Source organism: Ptychodera flava, chromosome 16 (assembly GCF_041260155.1).
Source record: "Ptychodera flava strain L36383 chromosome 16, AS_Pfla_20210202, whole genome shotgun sequence".
Lineage (NCBI taxonomy): Eukaryota > Metazoa > Hemichordata > Enteropneusta > Ptychoderidae > Ptychodera > Ptychodera flava.
The window spans coordinates 35,830,463-35,852,926 of record NC_091943.1 but is presented as its reverse complement, the minus strand read 5'-3'; the positions used below and the strand labels follow the sequence as shown (position 1 = coordinate 35,852,926).

Sequence of the window (22,464 nt, the reverse complement as noted above, 5' to 3'; positions counted from 1 at the left end):
CGCTCCACTTCCAGGTCTTCATCGCACGTCATTGGCGATTGGATGGCTAAGAGTAAACGGAAAATTGATGAAAGGAAAAATGCAGCTCTCCTCGTCTAATGCAAATTCAATCACGTATATCACCATATACCAACATTGGTTCTACTTTTATCACATCAGCACTCGTCACTTGGAGACTTTGGCGCGAGATTCGACTTAAACCAATATTTAATCATTATCTTCGGCAGGAGGATAAGTGGATCCGTATTCAATTCAATCTGAATGAAGACATGAGATGGGACGAGTACTGTTGTGTGTTAATAGAGTAAACTTGATCAGTTGAAGGTGACTTTGTCAATTCGGTACTGTATAGACTTATCTGCATCTAGAGAAGTATCGATTATTTAAAACTGTACCGTGGAACTTACAGGGGTGATAGATATGACTATCCCTCTCGGATATGAGTGATGCTGAATGCGGTGGCACATGGACTCTCAATACACAGCCACAGTCTGGCAATAACTTCATCGACTGAGAACTTTGAGAAAGCCGGAACCGATGTTCATCTGAGGTGATTGAAACCCCGATGTGGCTATCATGTTGATGCATTAACGCATGTACTGACCTGACGTCAGATATAACCTTCCAATATGACCAGTCAATTCGAGTTACAGATGGGTTTAACATCAACAAAACAAAATGAAAATTAAAAACAATTCCTCCTGCCAAATCTTACCGAAGGCCTAGCATATTTTGCTTATTCGAATTTCAGTTGCACCCGGCCATCCATCAAGAACTTGGAAAATCTATATGTAGCTACAAATTTACAGTACCGTTTCTAGAATCGACATGAAAACACAAAAGGAAATGTCTTCATCACAATTACATCAAATTTTATCCCGAGCAATTATATACATTTAGAAAATACTAAATTAGAAAGTTATTGCACTTGCCCAATATTAAGAACGTTGCGAGGTTATCTCGATAAATGTCCGACATTTTACTGTTCTGGTTTCCTTTGCACATGCGCTGTCATTGCTCAAGATAACCACTGAGTTGCGCAATGCACTATTAACGAATAAGAAAACAGAAGCGCCTCTACGATCGCTCAAAATATTGCATCCCGATTTCAAAAATAGGTAGTTAACGTTTAGAGTCTAGGAAAGGTCTGGTAAACGCGAAAAACCGTAATATCTTTGTAAAATACTTGAGGGCGTGGTTGAAAATCTCGCACACACACTCTACTTATGTCTATGAAAGCAAATGAAATTAAAATCTTGCAGTCATTTATGCCGTAGATCGTTTCTCTTAAAATCAATATATTTGAGGGATGATCGGTGTTTGATAACGACTCCCTTTTCTGTTTGGAGTAGTTTATCTCGTCTGGTAACCTTTAGAACCGTACGCTCACGGAAGATACATGACAATTTATACGCTTAACGAGACGTTCACAAAACACCTTTTAACTTAACTGCGCTTTCAAAGTCGCAAAACCCGATAGCTGCCATTCCATTTATGGCGCTGGCTTATACAACAATTGCCCTTCGCAGCCTCTAAAGGTCGCACAGACAATTTCACTTGAATTATCTGCTGATAAATCAAGTTTGTCCCAATATTTGATGATGTCTCAACCGGAAATGACCAAGGTTTTAGATGGTCGTCGTTAAGACACTAATAGCTCTTCTCAGTCTGATATGAAAGGACAAACGGTTGCCAGATAACCATCAGGAGTCCAGGGTTGAATAAAATGAGATTTTCATCAGAGCTTCGGTAAACTGATTTGAAAAAAGCGGATCAATGACAATTCACGGATGCTTAAACTGGGAGTGTTTACAATCTGCTGCCATAATCAGTCATCTGGAGATTCCCACGGTAGCAAATATTTTTGCTGATATATGCAGGAAAAGGATTAATCCTTCCAGGTTTTTATTATCGGTTAACTGCATGGGTTTTTCTATTCTATAGTCAAGCGTTTTGTCAAATAAATGCCTCTCTTTTATCCGCGCAGATTAAAATATTACGCACAGATCTTCTTATATGCAACCATGGTGACGAGAATTGGGTTGTTAAGGGTTTCATGGATCGACAAGGCTATTTCAAATTGAACTTTGATCTACGCAGAAGAGAAACGATAGACGGTGAAAAAGTTATTATCCCATCCTTCGAATAAATATTGTAAATCAGACTAGAATGGACAAAAATGAAACTCCAGATTTTTGTGATGAGATGAAGAAGGGTCAGTCACAGGTGACCGTTATTGTCATTGTCAATGACATTCATTTGAACTTTTGATGGTGTACAAACAGTATACTAGTTCCATGTTCGTATAGCAATAGGTTAGGGGTAACTTTTTATCATCACTAAATTGAAACATACCCCCTAGGATAATGTTCCACTGCAAAACGACTCAAAGCGACCTGAGTGTCAGATTTTGCTGTCTACCCTTTTGTCTTCGAAGCATTGACGTATTACTGAGACGTTCTTCGGTTCCGTAGTAAGCATGTTATTGACATTAACCGATGTGTAGACTCGTGGACGATTTAATCATCAACTTCTGTTGTATCACGTTAAATCCAATATATACCTTATAGTGAACTGGTTGTTTTGTAAATGTCAAAGTCGCATTTGACCTTCCAACAATATAAAAAGTCAATGACCGCAAACCTATTAACATTTATGTAAATTATTGAGAAAGTCAATGACTGCAAACCTATTAACATTTATGTAAAATATTGAGAAAGTCAATGACTGCAAACCTAGGAATATTGAGAAAGTCAATGACTGCAAACCTATTAACATTTATGTAAAATATTGAGAAAGTCAATGACTGCAAACCTAGGAATATTGAGAAAGTCAATGACTGCAAACCTATTAACATTTATGTAAAATATTGAGAAAGTTAATGACTGCAAACCTATTAACATTTATGTAAAATATCGAGAAAGTCAATGACTGCAAACCTATTAACATTTATGTAAAATATTGAGAAAGTCAATGACTGCAAACCTATTAACATTTATGTAAAATATTGAGAAAGTTAATGACTGCAAACCTATTAACATTTATGTAAAATATTGAGAAAGTCAATAACTGCAAACCTATTAACATTTATGTAAAATATTGAGAAAGTCAATGACTGCAAACCTATTAACATGTATGTAAAATATTGAGAAAGTCAATGACTGCAAACCTATTAACATTTATGTAAAATATCGAGAAAGTCAATGACTGCAAACCTATTAACATTCATGTAAAATATTGAGAAAGTCAATGACTGCAAACCTATGAACATTTATGTAAAATATTGAGAAAGTCAATGACTGCAAACCTAGGAATATTGAGAAAGTCAATGACTGCAAACCTATTAACATTTATGTAAAATATTGAGAAAGTCAATGACTGCAAACCTAGAAATATTGAGAAAGTCAATGACTGCAAGCCTATTAACATTTATGTAAAATATTGAGAAAGTTAATGACTGCAAACCTATTAACATTTATGTAAAATATCGAGAAAGTCAATGACTGCAAACCTATTAACATTCATGTAAAATATTGAGAAAGTCAATGACTGCAAACCTATTAACATTTATGTAAAATATTGAGAAAGTCAATGACTGCAAACCTATTAACATTTATGTAAAATATTGAGAAAGTCAATGACTGCAAACCTATTAACATTTATGTAAAATATTGAGAAAGTCAATGACTGCAAACCTATTAACATTTATGTAAAATATTGAGAAAGTCAATGACTGCAAACCTATTAACATTTATGTAAAATATTGAGAAAGTCAATGACCGCAAATATATTAACATTTGTGTAAGATATTGAGTAAGTTTTGGATGAATGATTTATCTCCACAATCAATAAAACAATTAAGCAATAAACGCCTGAACTGCAGAAGCAACGTTTTCTCAGACCATCGGCAGTCTAAACATAGTTGTATTTGTATTTGAACACGTCAAGGGCTTCAGAATGTTGAAACATACTCTGATCATATATAAAAAGAGGTTTAGGCGTTATAGTGACGGAAATTACACACAATTTTTTATGATCTCAGCATCAGCGATCGAGTCTAATTCAAGTATTTAGAATATCCGGGCGCGGACGAACAGGAGCAACACTATTAAAATAATTTCATAGTCATATTTGTCCTAGCTGAGTCCAGTACATTACTGAGTTACACTAAGTGTCAACTTCATCTCTGAAATGGGGATTATGAGTTTTCGGACGATGAAACTGCTCGGCCAGGTAACTCGTATTCTTCGTATGCATACGCAGTCAGCTGCAACGATGAAAATCAGTCTGCTTTCTGTAATGCGATAGCTGTCATAGTTTCTATTGCAGCTACCTTTTAATATTATTTGTGAATGCCAATACTTTTATCGCATGCAAAGGGGACAGGTTGCTTGATAAGGGCAGGGTAGCTTCTTTTCGTTTAATACATAGAAAAGCATCTCAAGAGAGTATCATTTCAGGATGTACTTGTTATCTATAAACGAGAAATCATGCAACCTATATGTGTTTTATATCGCCTACCCTGGATTCTAATGCTAGACAGCTCGACAGCTGAGTCGCCGGTTTTTCCTTCATTCTAGAAATACACTAAAATGAACTCTAGAACGTTACCCCCTCGACATTAGAAAACTACTCGGATAACTTAGTTTTATCTGGCCATGTTTACAAGGAGGGCGAATATATCTTGAAGTGTTAACTCCCCTGGGCCCGGAACGCCTTTCAATATGAAGTGACTACGACCCGATGAGTGTCATCTCCGTTGTACATTTCAAATTTCGCTTGAAGAATGCTATAGGTTCGAGATTACTGGCACATTTTGAATCGAAGAACTTCTTTTACAAATCTTTCAAAAAGCTCGCTTCTGGAGGTTTATAGTTAAAAGCAGGAGAAGAAAATCCACGCCGGCAATGATAAACATTGTCATTTAGCGACACATTCACAACATTACATCCACCGTAAAAGCATAAATGAATTCGGATTTCAGGTTCTTTTATCTGGAAAGTCAGAATGCACCTTCGGGATAAATGTTTCAAAGACCAAACTTTCTCGACACCGTATCGTTCTCTGCTGAGCATGCAGCTTGCGCAGACCCAGCTAGAGGAAAAATTGAGTGTTCACCATCTCGTTTTCATGAAAATCGTTGATTATTATTATCATCTTTTGCGCGTTCACGCAGTGAATTGTGATCATCTTGAATACCAGAAACGGGCCAATTTTCAGACAGTTTTGTTCTAGGAACAAAGGAAATGCACGGTGACCCATATTTCTCATTCACGAGAAAAGAATTGGCTCAAAGTGTCCTCGAGCAAAGCGTAAACAAGAATTTAAATTACTTTGATTTTCGAGGTGCGTTTCACCTTAGGTCAATGAACGCTTTATCCGGGCACTGAAGTTGCTTCGCCCCCGTCGTGGTATTTCGTTTCTAAAATATTCTTGTAGTTCCTTGTCAACTACATCTCTGAATGCGCTGCGTTAAAGTGGCAACAGGGTCGGCTATTGACCAGAACGTGGCCGGTGATGCATTTTGGCTCACGCACGCTATATAACAGGGCTATCGTGAACCAACTATGATGCGATATACTGGTATTAACTGCTGTGTCGATATTAAACCATTTTGATGAATGTATGACCATTTCTAAATTTGGCAGAAAAATTATTATCATTGTCTTTCAATTTTTAATACTATGTCGGTGGAATGAAAAAAGACATTTCTTAGATTGAAGCACCTAGGAATAAAATCTGTGATTACCTTTTCCAAACAACCGCGCCTTACAAAAGGACTTGTAGGGCCTGTGTCAGCTATGGCTGTCCAAACACTGTCATGATTTAAAGCAAATGTGTAATAACTCTCTTCAACGTGCATTGGTAGAGTTTATGAAAGTAAGATTCATCAAAACTGTATAGCAACCTGATTGTACAGAATGCTTCAAGTGCTGCATTTGGTGGCTTGCTGAATGGATGGTTCCAGCATTTCAGAAATTGAGAGCGAATGTTTAAAGTCCCCTTACGGAAAGTTTTTCGACCCCGAGACGCGTACTTACTTAAAGGGACAAAGTCGGCCATTTTTTATGAATTTTGTTTGACACAAGATACTTCTTATATTGTTTGACATGTTGAAAGATACTGAATGAATGGGTGACCATGAATATATTCGACCCCGGTTTTAGACACGATACATGAAACTATTGCGAAAATGAATTAATGGTCATGACCATTAATTCATTTCCGCCATGGTTTCATTTAATCTAAAACTTGGGTCAAATATATACATGGTCACCCATATGGTCAGTATCTTTCAACATGTCAAACAATATAAGTAGCATCTCGTATCAAAAGAAATTCATGAAAAATGACCAACATTGTCCCTTCAAACTAGATTTTGTTTTGGCTAAGCCTTGCTGAAAATGTGATGGATACAAATTTTGGGTCTTGAAGCTTATTATCCACTTCAACCCCCATCCCCAGTAAACAAGTCTGCACTCACCACCGACAACAATGGGCTTGGGCCAAACCATGGTGGTGAAAGGGGTAAGAAGGTCGCGTCTTTGAGGGAAATATGTACTTTGACCCGTTCGAAACTCTGCAGGAAGCGCTGAACAGTGATCATTCAAAGTAGGGTACAATATCGTCGAATGTGTCATTTCTCTTGGTCGTTTTGTTTCGTCTTTTGTCTTAAGGATTGAACTGCATGAGATATCTGTAACCTTGTGAAGTTCAAAGTTTGGGTGACTAGAGCTGTGCAGTGCTCAAGCAAGGCCTTAAGTAATACTAAACCTGTTGCAGTGTAAAAATAGATTATTATCCTACTTGGCCTGGGCAGGAGGTAGTTCAAGAGTACTGAGAATACTGGCATCTGGTGGCTAAAATGCCAAGGCTTTTCATGTGAACACAAAGTCTACACCACTCATTTAGGAATCGATACACAGCGGAGTGGTGCTATGATAACACTGCTTTCTGTCTTAGCTGTCAGTCCTAGTGTCTGCCTGCAGTGTACGAATGTCGACGATCAGAAAAGTCATATTCTCAAAAATGTCAACATATGGTCAATTCCAAGAAAAATAAATTACAGGTCAGAACTAGGTAAAAAGTGAAGTATGTTTGTAATAATGTAAGTGATATAACCATTGAACGATAGCCTAAAATTGTACGAGAATAAGGTTACTCTTGTATACATTTCCGTTCTCAGCTATTTTCATAAATGGAATCTGTTTCTTTTGATTAACTGTGAATTTCATATCCTTGACTTACTTTGTCATGTATGTGCGCTCAACATGGTATACAATCTCAGTCTGCTGTTGTTTAGAGGAACTATCTGCTGTAATACCCTCCGTGAATCCTAAATAGTTAGAATGCACTTATATCATAACTCAGTGTGATAATAGAGACATTGACCAGCCTGCAAATAACCTTCAAATCATGTTGATCTCTTGCTTGTGAAACCAGGAAGTGATTTTGGCCTTTGCTATGGGTGGGCCCTTCATCTTTCGAATCGGAAGATTTAGCACACATAATATGTCAATGGAGGAGTTTATGGTGTACAGTAGTAAGTGTTTTGCACGATAAAGCTGGTAGATATATATATTATATATATATAGGTTTTCCCAGGCAATTCACCAGTGTGGCATTATCTTACTAAAGAAATCCCACAAAGCAACAGCGCAAATGTTTCCTGGGTTCTAAACTACTTACCTGTGTCTTCGAACCTTAATTAGCAAAATACTGTTTGTAATGACGTTATCAAAGTTGCAGAAATTGTACCTGTAAGCATGCAGGAATTGAGAACAAGTTGAATAACCGGCCACCCACCATCTTTCATTAAGGACCTCAACAGTTATACTCTTCCTGTGAAATGTGTATTCTAATTCCTGTTTAATGATGGCGACTGATCAGGTTTGAGTTGATAAAAATAGAAAGTTTTAGACTTTCAGTAAAACTTTCCCAGGAATCTTTAAACATTTTGGTTTAGCGAAATAAACCATCTGGAATTTATCAAGAATTGAAATTCAAACCGGTCTCCATTACTTATATTAACATAAGGCTAGAAAATTAAAGAATCCGAATATCTGTAATGTCTCTGCATAGTACCTTTAATATTCGTCACAACATATACGAGGGGAATATCAGACAGTATATATATATATATATATATATATATATATATATATATATATATATATATATATATATATATATATATATATATATATGCACGCACATATGTATGTCTGTCTGTCATTGTGTCTGTCCGTCTTTGTCGGTGTCTGTGTCTGTGTGTACATACATACATGAGAGATAGAAAACAAAGGAAAGAGAGGGGAGGGGAGTTATTGCTAGAATGCACGTGAAAACTGTAAGCTATAGTAGAGGTAGTTTCTTCATAAAAGCTCAGTGGAAGTTTTGGTCGCTCTTCACTATTTGATATAGATGGCAAATCCATCGCTAGAGATTTACACTCCATTTTGTTTGCTCATCAACGTGAAAAAGGTAGAGGCCCGTCCCTCAGGCGGCTTGTACTCTTACTGTTTGCCGTGTGTAGGTGCGATGCTGACGAAATGGAGAGCACGCATAGTATCGCTGGCTTTACGTAAACGAAATTTCAAATATCACGGCTGATCTGATAAAGTGTTTTCACGCTTAGGAGACCCAGACAACCTAGGTAGTCGAGTAATGACTAGCACAGTTCCTTCAAATTGAAGCTCGTTCGGCATTTACAAAGGCGAAGGGGGAGCCATTGTGGGATTGCGTTGCATTTCAACGCAGTTTCGATGTTGTAATGTCATTCGTGACCTTTTCCCACATAGCAATATTTACTTTGTGTTTGTATCGCAATGTCGTAATACTGTTGACACAGCCGGCGAGCAAGTAAATGAGCAATGGACGGAACAGCACGGAAAAAAGCTAAGATACGCCCGTCGACTTGATCGCCATGGCAACGCTTTCGCCGAATTCAGGTTGCATGATATTGGGGGAAATATCATTAGGCACGCTAACTTTGCCGAAAGCGTAAACGGAGAGAGAAGTGCAATCTCTCCGACAAGGATTGAGTTGTAAAAGTTATTAGGATGTTTGGAAAAGCGACTCTGATATGTGGACCTAATCTGCAAGGCTGTGTAGATGTGAATATCTCATTATGAGGGCCCTTCAAGTCTCTTGGGCTGTCTATTCGGCAGTGTCGGTACTGACATCGAGGTGCCGTGAACTCGTTATTTAAATGTCAGGCAGCACTTGCTGACTAGATACCCTGTTGTGAGGAGAACCCAGGCAAAAAAACGGTATTTGTTTTTTCTACGATTGAAAATGTGTGCGTTCCTGTAATAACCTATACAACAATTATTGCGTATCTCGTACTATAGATAACTCCTTGTGTCAGCGTTTGAAAATACAGACTGAATATTAAGTGCGTGTAAGTGTGCGTGCGTGCGTGTGTATCTATTCTAAAGATACACGGCTACATTTGTGAAATTTAATATTTATTCGAAGAATGTGTAGGCCTTACCCTCTCTAAAGGAAATCATGGCTATTTCGTAAACTTATTCACTTTCCTATAGAACCGCCTCCGAGTGTAAAACCTTCCGTGATAGGTGAAGTCTTATCAGACGTTTCGCCTGAGTATCGTGTGTCTTGATTGGGCTATCACTAAACATAGTCATGAATATTCGATATGACGAGAGAACAACTATCAGTAAACCATTCATTGTAATGTGGGATGGACGGCCGGTAGACGCACAAGTCTTCTTTCACATACATGATCTCTTTTTAAGAAAAATCTCATGTTACCGAAACCTAATCAGCGTATCGTTATCCCATAGGTGAGTGCTAACCAAACCGAAAGTATTACCATGGCAGATATGGCCTGTGACGACTTTGAACAGTCTTACAATTTTACAGGTAAGTTGGCCAGCCTGATATACGATCTTAGTCTTTGTTGTGAAATTCGTTCTTTTGCCCATTATAAAGGTATACTTTCAAAAATACTACTAAATGGCTATAGTAACTTAATAGACGTGTGCGGGGGCTTTCGTTCATCTGGCCTCATTTCATGGTTTGTCATGCTAGCTTAACCGTTAACCGCAAACACTGTTTTTTGACGGTTTGATACTTGATGTTTGTACATGAGTTTGACATGGAGTGTTTTATGTTAAGAATTTAGCCCGAGTTGTATCACGATTCAGAGCACTCATGATAGAAAGCAGCTAACCCGCAAAGTAACTGTATATAATGTGTTTGTTATTGTAATATCACAATATGTTTGGACACATGTTGTCCAAACGCATCCCGAGTATGCACATGTATCATACGCATGATTTCCAGCAGCCCCTTTAATTCTTCTTTGCCCCATTTATTCTTTTTTGTGACAATCTACAGTAACATCAATAATCAACGAGAGTGATGTATATTTCGACGTCTGTAAACGGATTGCAATACCGCTACAGGATATTTCTAGTATCATATGTATGTCATCGATAACATAGGGGCAAAGACCGCTCTAAAATGGCACGTTATTTTGAGTTTTATATCAACTTTCCTTTAATATCTACTGCTACCCACGTTTCATGCTGAAATACGCTGACGTGTGTTGAAGCTATCTCAGAAATAATAAGTGATTTCCCGGTTCAAAATTGGCGTATCACAATAATTTCCATGCGTATACTTTCTCCCTTGTACAAAACCTAGCAACAATACTTTGTATTTTAAAAAGCCATAGATTTTGCAAGCAATGTCAAAAATAGCCAAAACTGCCATAAGAAGTCTCATATTGATGTAAATAGGAAACCCGATGGTCAATGTTTAGATATTGGGCAAATGGTATAGGCCAGGATTTCTTGTGCTCGTTAGTACACTGACCGCAAGATCGTTGACGAAATTCAAACCTTCCCGAGACTGTTCACGCTATGTATCAATCATCTTTGACTTACTTACTAGGTTATTTCGTTACATGAGAAAATTGTAAGTCTCACCGCAAATCAGCCATCTGTTACTAATTGACATTGCCTCAATTACTGATATAAGCATTGAATTTATTGTGTTTTCAAACGTACGACACTCTTCATCGCCATTAGAACTATTTTTGCAAAGTACATTTGTACGAAGTATGGAACGTTTGCCTTTCGTTTTCCTTCTTATCAAGTCTCCTACATTTTGTACGAGTACGATATTTTCTTTTTGACAGTAACTTTTGCTCGGCCACAAGTAACACTCTTATGTAACTCATATAGGGTGATGTTTGTCATATCACGCAATTATCCCCAAAAAAGTTCAAATCGTATTTATTGTTGTTTGTGACACGGCAGAGATGGTACTGCTCGATTTCACGTATTTCTCAAATGTTTTTCTGTGATTCTGTTTTTCGTAAAATACTCGAAGCAAACAAGAACAGTGTGAAACACTACCTTGTAAATATGTATTAATTTATTTGTCACACTTTCGGATAACAGTCTCAAAAGAGAATGTCCTTTATTTTCTCGACGTTAACTTCCTATAATGATATAATTGCTCCTATTTTCAAGTAATTAACCATTAATGACCAGCCCGGGGAGGTAGTTTGCCTCGGTACGATCGGTAAAGAGGTCTGTTAACAAGGAAAAGATACAACATAATTTCATTCGTTCAAATAATTGCAGTGCTTGACTCCACAGCAATGAGTAATGTGAAAATAACAGACGTAAATTTAGGCTAAAAGACAAGACGATCACCTTGAAAATTTGCCAAAGTTTTGAAAGAGTTGAATAAACAGTATTTTTTTCGACTATAAGTGATTGCTTACATGACTGAATAAGCTAGCGGAAAAATCAAACAATATCCTGTAAACAGAAGGCAACGAGGTTTGTGAATCTCCTTGCCCACGCAGTTCTATAATTTCTCGAGGTGATAAATCTGTAAATTTTCAAATTTAGAATAAAGAAACACTTGACTCCTATGCTTGGAGAGCTCACAGCAAAGACTATCACAGAGGATTTTAATGATTATCGTCACTGTAGGTCATGAGTGGCAAATATGACGAGCAAGACCTAACACAATTTGGCTTATAAGCGTAAAAAGCATTCTAGATATTATTATTGAATTTTTTTCGTACAGTATTCGAGCTTCGGCTTGAAAATACAAAGCTGGACGTCATGTCATTTGGTTCGTTTTTCCTGATTACTCGAATTGTAGGTAATCGAGACATGCAGTGACAACAACCTAATTTAGGAGAAAGGCTCTAGATTTGCAAATATGTATGTACAGGACCTCATGGGGTCCATGGGAAAAACTGGCGCGTTTGCAATCTTGGGAAAAATACGGAGAGTAGGAGATTGGGTTCCCAATTTGATGTTACTCTACGGTTTCGACGCGTCCTTCATTCCACTGTCTGATTGAAACCTGGCAACCTGTATGGATTCGTACCCATTAGGTGTCGTTATGAAAGAGACAGACTTCACAGATCTAACCGCGCTATACTTCAATCATATTCCTGAGGGCCAAGAAAAGCAAGGTCGAATTTTGTGTTTAAGAGCTTTATCAAAGAGACCTTAGTACTTGTTGTATGTATGTATGTATGTATGTATGTATGTATGTATGTATGTATGTATGTATGTATGTATGTATGTATGTATGCATGCATGCATGCATGCATGCATACATACATAGTCTTTGCTGTGAGCTCTCCAAGCATAGGAGTCAAGTGTTTCTTTATTCTAAATTTGAAAATTTACAGATTTATCACCTCGAGAAATTATAGAACTGCGTATGTATGTATGTATGTATGTATGTAGGTAGGTAGGTAGGTAGGTAGGTAGGTAGGTAGGTAGGTAGGTAGGTAGGTAGGTATATGACATTTAAAAGTAGTCATTATTTCCATGTTTACCCTACTGCAACCCTCAGAAAGGAAAAGTGTGACTCTTTCAAAATCATAATAGCCACCAAAAATAAATATCAACCAAAGTGTTAAGAAACTTCTGCATCACCTCAGCTCGTTACTTTATGAACTACAGTGAAAAAGAGCTACTATTGAAATGTGATTGTTTTCGGATGATGTTTCTTTCAAATTGATAAAAACATAATAAACATTAATAGAGGCTTTTTTTAACACTTAACATTTGACAGAGAGAATCAGAGCATTTATTGTTATGAGCGAACGGACTTGCAAGTGACAGTGGCACCAGCTCACAGACTACGAGATGTGCTGACTTTGAAATTTACAGATTATTGCCAAGGCAAACTTGAAGGAGAAAAGTGATTTAAGTTTGCTGTATATGTCCGATATATGTTTTTTTTTACCTGAAAATATCATGTTCAATTTGTCTCTTCGTGTTATCAGATGGTTACACCAGAAATTACGAAGCAGATCCTGAAAGAGCGACAGCCGTAATGAATGAGCTGGTGCTAACCGTTACGTGACAAAACAGATATACCGTGCCCTCATCAACGGCACAGTAGCCTGACTGAATTCTGAACACCGTTTCACCGTTTCTGGCAAATACGCTTTGTGATTGAGTCCCCTCAGGTTGCAAAAAATCCATATCAGCTGTGTAGTACCCGCAGACACTGAAATATGAATTCTTCAGATTCGTGAAGTTCATTTTGATGGCATTTTGATGAATAATGTAAACTCATGAACCGCTTTTTGAACATTTTTCTACGGAAAAATCTATTGCTCCTAGGCAAACCGAACTATGCTGTTATAGCACCGAATTTCTATTAATAAAGAAAACGCTACAACTCGCACTGTACGTCCCGTAAATATTAATTGAAAAAGCCAGATGATTATCGATTTTTTGTAGATGCCACATCATTTCTTGAAATATTAAAGCTCCATTAGATGTAATTCTTGATGGATTTACCTTTATTTTTATTCTGTCAATAAAGTGCACATTTTATCCTACTCCCAAAATGTCCTAATGTCCACTGTTCAACTTGTCTATGCAGTCTGCATATATGTTACATATGGTGATATTTTCGACTATTTAATATTACTCAAGACAAGAATTTATTTGTCGACAACGACACTGCACATAATAAACAATGCACGTATCAACCAAGCCCACACTACAAATTTGCATTTCAAAATATTTTTAGTAATGGAATAAAATTTGCTCGTTTTATAGAGTGAAATAAATGCTATATTAAAATGTTACATATTAAATTAAAGGTTTTGAAACGTTACGATGCATCCCTTTTTATACTGATAATTATGCAAGTCTTACAAGTTCTAGAGCAGTTTTAGCTCGCTCTCTCCCTAAAAGAAGATGTTCACTGCGTTATGTGTTGTCTTTTGTGATGTAATTTCCAAGAAGGCGCATACTAATTTGCATAAAAATAGCGAGGTTTTATATTAGGGCAGATCATGACGTCTAATCACGTGGTTTCTGGCTGTGATCTATGATGTAAATCATCTAAATAGTATAGGCAAACTAACCCTTTCACAACACGGACTAGAGGAACAATAGCTGTTACAGTAACTTCTGATAAATATTTTCATAAACATCGTTCCGGAAAATAATTTCTTACAGAAATACAAAGTCTTAGCCTTGCCAACACAACACAACATAACACAATGTGTACGATATTATTGTTGATATGTTGAATTTCTGTACGGACTAAAATTAGTTGTCAGTAATTACATTGGGACATTACACGTACAGACAGATTGTGTTGAAAAGTTGAACACTTCACAAGCTGACATGAATTTACGAATGAAAAACACATTGTATTTCACAATTAGAACCAGAAAACTATATAGAACATCGAAAGTTAGACCTTACGGAGCTTTAACCTAGTAATCGCTTTACCGTGGCCTTTGAGTATAATCTTAAAGTTTCCTTTTCACAGTTGGTTACTCGCTCATAGCAACTTCTTGTCAGCAATCCTATCTTATTCTGCCAATTGTAGTATAGCTCTTGCAATTCGACTTAACAAAAAACGAATTTCACCAGTAACCTCAAATTTGCCAGCCAATCCCATCGAAAGAGATCAAATCAAATCATTCAACGATTACATCTGCCTATTTTTTCATTCTAATCAAATCATCAGCTCCTGAGTTATTTATCGTCCCTGCTGACAAATAGGCAGACAGACTGGTGAGCAGAGAGATAGACAGAGGTATTCCGAAATTTCAGAGTCTTCCTCTTGGTAGTGCTTGTGATGTTAAATTGATGTAATAAGGCTGCTATAAACATTGAAATGTTAAGAAACACGAACAGTTTTGTCCTCGCGTCATGTGAAAACATTACCCATATCTCTATTGCTCTACTGCTTAATCCTGTGACAGAAAATTATCAGAAACACTTCATCTAATATATTAAAAGACCTTACTCTCAATTGAATTATTCATAAGTATAAAATTCGTAAGTGTGACTTTCAAAAAGGAATAAAGAAACTCTGTTTTTGATAGAACTGCATGAAAGTGGGAAGTATGAATTCTGAGAATTGCATTCAGAAAGATAAGAGAAAAGCTGGAGAAAATCAATAGGAATGTATATTTAATAAATATAACATGATATGTATCAATCGTACCAATACACTTGGGGAAGTTTTGAGGAGTAGGCCACAGTACACAGAGGCATGAAAGTTAAAACTAAGCAGGGTACAATAAAACACTACAGCAAGGAAATCAGGAAAATTGAACAGGGGCATCGTTTTGGCACTGAAAAAGCTGACGTTATATATTTGAATGAAAGCCTGTGGTCTCAAGGAATGTGCTGTTCACTGCAGGTGCTTGTGTGTTTGTAATCATGTGACACTGACGTCATGTGAAGACTTCAGGGTAGCCGATAACAGAGGAAAATGCGAGTTCCCCGTCTGTCTGCGGTGAAATAGACACAAGGGCGGATTGACCAACATGTGCACTTAAAGCTATTCAGGCAACATCTTCAAGTACTTTAGGCAGTGTAGAATCCTTACCTATATTCAAATCACTCTCGCTAAATTACAAATGTGAAAAACTATAAAATAAATAAACGTATCTTTCGGCGTAACCAACGGTCATTTTAATGTTTGTGTCTTGAGTGTGTGGGTATGCGTGCTTCTATCCTGTATTTTGGAGAAAGTATGTCGGTACTTACACCAATTATTTGTCACGCATTGTAAGTCTGTCTGCATCAAAACATCGCAGAAATTGTGAAATGTGTATTCTCCCTAAAAACTTTGTACTTATACACTCAAGCGCTGATTGTCTAGCAGCGGTCTTAAAATGTTTAGTGGTTTTAAAATGTTTTCGCTGTCGACATCGTGTTATGAATTTTTACAGTAAGTTTATGCGTTACGTTAATTGGTGTTATTTTCACACGTCTTGCAAAATGATTAAATGTGTTTTTCACCCTTCCCAAGGTCGGCTCACAGATGGTATCTGCTCATTAAAAAGTTGTGATAAATTCAGTAATATCTTATCTTTCGTCGGCGGCTTCACACATTAACGTAATTATTTCTATTTTTTTTCCGAAGGACCACACTGCAATCGGCATTTCGACAGAGGTATATGCTGGCCAGATTCGCCTGCCAATACTACAGTGTATGTGAACTGTCCTGCTGCACCAGGCCATAGTAATGGTATGTTTATTTGTTGTCGACACAAATATTATCTCCTTTTAGAATCCAGTGGGTGCGAAGCTCAATATATCAAAATGAACGACCGCTGTAGCAAAAGATAGTGAATCCCCGTTGTCAGTTCATTAAATGCTTTAAATGTATCTAGAATAACTTAATTGCTGTAGGGGGAAAATAACAATAACGTTTGATAATATTTTCATGGGGGAAAATAACAATAACGTTTGATAATATTTTCATTATGTTTGTTCAAGAAAACGTTTTCTTACTCTCCCCTTAAAGTATGTTGAATACTAAGTATATATCTCGCAAATACACGACTTTGTGTACAATATATGCAGTGCCATTGTTCACTATCGAGATCTCAACTTGAAATAGATTCAGTAGTCATCAAGAATATCAAACACATCCATGCTGTATTGACAACTTTAATCATGCCATTGTCTATAGTTAAAGACAACTGTTTTAAAATGATTTTGGAAATGGAGTAATGTCACAGGAGGGGTGAATCGAGGGTAACAATATCACCCGCCCCACGCGCATCGTCTCCAAGCAAATCCCAACACATGGACTAGTTCATCATGGGTTTAACGCAATTGTCATGTTAAACGTCATCATTACTACTTGTAAGACCCAGATTGGATTACTGTAAAGTCTTGTGCATAACAATGCCCAGACTCTGAAATATCCTAAAGGGAATCAAACTGAGAGTAGTTGTGCATACTAGGAACATAGGAAGTTGTCCTAGAAAGGTATATCATATGTTGGCATGTGGAAACGGAGAGACTCCTTTTGCCGTCTGTCTATTTGGTTCGTGACAGGGTCAGGCAGGGTTCCCTAATTCAACAGATCAGATATTTCTTTATATTCTATCGGTAACTAATGGCTTGAAGAATTCGTATGTGCTACATTTTACAGAGGAAGACGTATTGCATACGTACTAAGAAAATTTAAATATTTTACTATATCTCAAAATTACTCCATAATTATGATTGAATGATCTATTGGTGTCAAGATCTCATGTTATACTTACAATCGTATTGCTAATGAATAAACAGGTGTTATAGAAAACCCACTGTATGAATTATTTATAAATTGATAGCTCCCTGTTCGTTGATGTAGGTTTCCTCGACTCCCATCTCCTTCGTATCTGTCAATACGCAATTCTCGCTCTATTGTCCGTGCATTCCGTATCGATTAGGACGTAGAGACCAGCATTAGACACAAAGGGCTGTTGTCAAGACTGAGCCGGTGGTTTAAGATTTATTCCGATTGTAGCAATTCTTACAACCTAGGTTTAAAAAACAGCCCTCGGGATCCTGTACTATCTTACGCAGTGACGCAATGAATGACGCAAAAGTCACTCATTCATATGCTGTTTTAATGTGCCAGAGGCCTATCATAGTATACTTGATTACTCTAAATATCATCAGCTTTTATTCTGAAAATCACCTTTATACAATGTGTTACTGGTTGTTGTTTTTTCAGGATGTTCGGAAAGCCGTATGTTATCATCTGAATTTAAAGTAATTACTCATTGTCTATGTAATTGTGCTCGACATTAAGCAACTTTCCGATCGGCTTTTAAAAGATTTAACGCAGGATTTGCATGTTTCTGTCTCTACCATTGGTGCATAATGATTGATCATGAACGCTCAGAGGTGAAAATCAGAATAATAAATCAGCGTATTAACCTGCACCATTTAACGCTATATAGGTGTGACAAAGTTGTACTCACGTTTGGAATTCGATGGCCAATTTACGTGTACATAGAAATACAGGAGAGACTGTGGTTGAAATCACTTTTGATAGAAAATATTTATTTTCGTGAGTGTTTCAGCTCAGTAATTTTTTAGTAATTTTTCATCTCTTAAGCAGAGACATAGCAAAACAACTTGTGATAAACACTTTGCCATCTAATTTGAATTCGTTTGTCTTGATTTGAATTTGTTTGTCTTTGGAATAGGACGTCGCTTCGAGACAATACTTTGAATAATCATGTGCGGAGGTCTATGATTAAACCCCTAATATTGCTTACCTCGATTAACAACGACTGCATGGGGCTACTATTTTTTTGCGAATGTCACATAACAAAGTCGCACCGAGACCAACAGGCGAAATGCCTTCTTAGTTCCGCTTGAACTCTTTTGCTCGAAACTACCTGTAGACGGTGAATCTTTTTCGACCAGCCGGAGAAGTTACTCACGATTCGTATATGATACGTTCTGAAAGGACTGTGGCGATTATCTCACCCTGAAAAGAAAACAACAGTTTTTTAAGGATATTCATACAGAAAGATGGCGCGTTTCATTGATAATGCTTTTTCAGGGCGTGCGTGATTTCTCAGCTATGGGGATTGATCGTACTAGATTTCGTTGGCAGTTCTTTACACAAGGAGCCCTTATACTAAGATGCCGTGCAGAGTACATACTATACTCTTCTGTTGTAATCCATAGACGTTCCTATCACGACATGAAAGAAAAAATGTTTTCATTTAAGTATACTTGAAGAACGTGTAGAATATGTGACACGGTATTATGTTCCTTGTCCAACTCAAACAGCACAGGCGTATAACTATTGGGTAAACCCCTATAGTTATTTTACAGCGTTAAAGTTCGAGTCGGAGCTAGAGTGTTACAACGTGGATTTGCATTTTGTCTAAATTTTAGCTTGACGTATTACATTTGTTTTATTTTATTTTGTTTTATATATTTACCTTAACAGTGTCTCACTTGGTAGTGCATTATTCCGCCCATCACATCAAATGGTATTTTCGTATGCACTGAAATACTATATAAAGCTATGAACCTGAAAGCATGTCATTGCGAGTTTCAGTCAGAAATGTGATGCAAAACTGTTCAAATTTCGAAAACTTCTACTATCACACTGTGTCAATATTCAAAGTTTGAAATCGTGAATTGGCGTGGCGTCAGAAATCACTGTACTTGATGAACATCAACTTCTGCTACGCAGAGAAGTCAGATAATTGTACACGGGTTCATACAGAAGCTCTTTGATGATTTGAGCCAAACTGAAAGACGTCAGTACCCCCACAGAGAGATAAAACAGTCACTGACGTTGAACTAGAATCCTGGTAAACAAAATCATCATGATGTACACCGCGCCAAAGTCGACGATACATATCACGACCCACGCACAAATCTACATGCCCAAGGGATAAAAGGTCCTCCTAGAATGAAAAGACAAGTACAGCCTTACTTGTGTGCTACAACTTGTGAACACATCTTACCTGTGTAGCTTAAATTACAGGATTAAGAATCCACTAGACACGGACACATTGTCTCACGCTAGGATTAACACGGTGAATGACCAATATTGCTTCTCGACCCGTTCGATCTTGCATGGCTAAAATGGCTCTCCGTTCTCGGAAAAGGGTAAACATACCAATAATATGGAAATACCCGTACATAGTATAGGATAGTTCAGATGGCTGGTAAAATGGAGTATGAATTTTGAACTCTTGAGCTTTTACTAATGTAAACAATTTATACGGAATTTCATACTTCAGACAGACCACCCTAGCGGTATACGGACCATTTATTTCAGATTATTCCTAACATATGCTTATGTCAAGGTCTTTGCTCAGACTGAAGATAATGACTGCATGGAGCTCAATCGGTATGATGTTCTCGCTGTCACATCAAAACTTTAGTCGGCGAGAAGGCGGTCTTTAAAATCACCCATCAGTTGGCATTTTGCACATCAGCGAAAGTTGAGCCGTTGATCTCAACCTGCACCCCTCAGTAGCAAGACAGTCTACCCTTGGGAGATTTTATTCCCTTGGCATTTCCTATCAACTAATGGGCCTAGTGTTAGGACCATGGCTATTGTTTGTGGTAGTTCTTCAGGCAGTGACTTTCCCAGATCCTCATTGCAACCTCAGCGTCTATCCTTAATACAGTGAGTGTGAAGGCGGCCACCCTTCTGTCTGCACTGTGTACATCTAGGAGTATCGCTGAGTGAGATACTTTCCTTTCCTTTTCCTTTCAAGTCAGTTCCGCTCCCTATCAGTAACTGATTGTATCACTGTGTATTGATTTGTAGAACCTTGACAAATCGATAGCTACCACTTGCTTATAATTTTGCAAGTAAGTATACCCCATACAACAGCCAGTCATTGATTTTTCCCCCTCCATAAGTGTCACTTGACCTAATCATCACTTATGTAAATATCACATCTTATCAACCGCTTTATATCTTTTGAGACAAAATGTAAAATGTGAGTTAATCTTCTCGACTGCATTTTCATTTTTTTTTGGTCAGAATTTTTCCAAGCATATAGACTTTGCACCAGTAGCGGGGAATGGTATACGTTCAATTTATCGTACACAATGTGTCTATGGTTGGAAACCTTTGGTGCCCAATCGACTGCGTCACCAACAGTGGAACCAATAAATGTAAGTATTTACCTATTAATATGCGATGTAGCCTTGACTTGAAATCAAGTGTGCCACGCAAAATAAGTTTTCCCAAGGATGTGTATTGTCAAATAAATAATAAGGCCTATATTTACTTTTTAAATAACGCAAAAAAACACAAATATGATATCTTAACTTAAACATAGTGCTTGAGGTTTTGATATTATATACTCCATAGTTTGAGGCGTCAATATCAGTAACTTTAATAATATTTTCGGGTTTTTTTATTCCAAGAAACAAACACATTTAACACGATTGGAACTAATTTGGGATAATTGAATCTTCATATTTTTCAAATTTCTCAAAAGTGCTAGGTGCCCTATAGCTGAATGTTGCAATATTACGTATTACTCATAGAAACAAGTGTGTAACTTAAAAAGAACGGTAGATGAGGTTATATTTGAAGGTTAAATTGACATTACTTCCCCATCCAATTATCCCAAATTAGTTCCAACGTGTTATTTACTTATTCTTTTTCTTAAGGTGTGTTGAAAAATGTTTTAGTCCTAGCAAAGCATTGTGCATAAAGTTGCCAATGATAACATTGAACTTGACACAATTAACGTTGTATCAGCAATCAGAACACTGAGCGTTTCCATGACATTTTTGCGGTAGAACAAGAAGGTGTATTTATGAAATTCAAGACTGAATCACTGAAAAAGACTTCACGTGCTTTAAAAGAGTTCGTGTATTTTTTCTCCCACCTAAGTGTTATCGAATAAAATTGCAAATGTCCCTTTCATTTTCAGCACGCTGCACACAATGTGAATGTAGCAGCATCACTGATCTACATCATTGGTAATTCTGTGGGCATCATTTTCCTATCGATTGCTCTGTTTATTTTCTGCTACCTCAAGTAAGTACATTTAAATTACGCTACGGTTACTCTACATGCTCTTGTGAAAATTGGGCAGACAGACGCTTTGATATAGGAACGGCATTTGATATATCATACACACCATAAAATCTGGCATGTTCACACGTTATCGAAAAAAATGCTACTGAAGTAAAGGCGGATAGAGTTGTTTTAGATTTCTTGACGTCTTCAAAACGTGATTTCTTAACCTTTGCCTTTAGATAATAAAAATAACGCAGCATTGTCGGCTTGCCTTAGGGTTGGTCAAGGTATCGAAAACACATAAATATCAAACTATTGACTTTGAGAATATCGAGTCACCTACAAACTTATAAGAGTGCATTTCCTAGTACCGGAAAATTCACTTGACCCTTACAGTTGTAAGATGAAACAACCGCTTTTAATAATTCAAAGCGGTCCAAGACGAGAGTGTATCGGATTAGAGACATAGATGACAGGAAAAACAGTAGGCGATTTTTGAAAGTCAGTGATTGCAGGGAAAGAGGTGGTGGGTAGCAGAAAAGGGACGCAGGATTGGAAAATGAATAGATAAGTATTTCAAAATCATAAATTAACATGTACTGGAAATATTCACGCAAGTATAGGCACTTGCAAGAATAGCAAAAACACACACACACACCAAACAAT

At 37.2% G+C, this 22,464-nt stretch overlaps 1 protein-coding gene across 2 annotated transcripts in view; it reads left to right on the top strand.

The window, feature by feature from the left end:
- Window positions 1–22,464, top strand: part of LOC139114704 (corticotropin-releasing factor receptor 1-like) — a 130,763-nt gene that overhangs the window by 81,876 nt on the left and 26,423 nt on the right. For both annotated transcript variants that reach the window (XM_070676574.1, XM_070676575.1), the window contains exons 3-6: window positions 9,810–9,888; window positions 16,420–16,524; window positions 20,806–20,939; window positions 21,710–21,816. In XM_070676574.1, coding sequence (XP_070532675.1) covers window positions 9,810–9,888; window positions 16,420–16,524; window positions 20,806–20,939; window positions 21,710–21,816 — 425 coding nt within the window. The remainder of the gene's footprint in view (window positions 1–9,809; window positions 9,889–16,419; window positions 16,525–20,805; window positions 20,940–21,709; window positions 21,817–22,464) is intronic.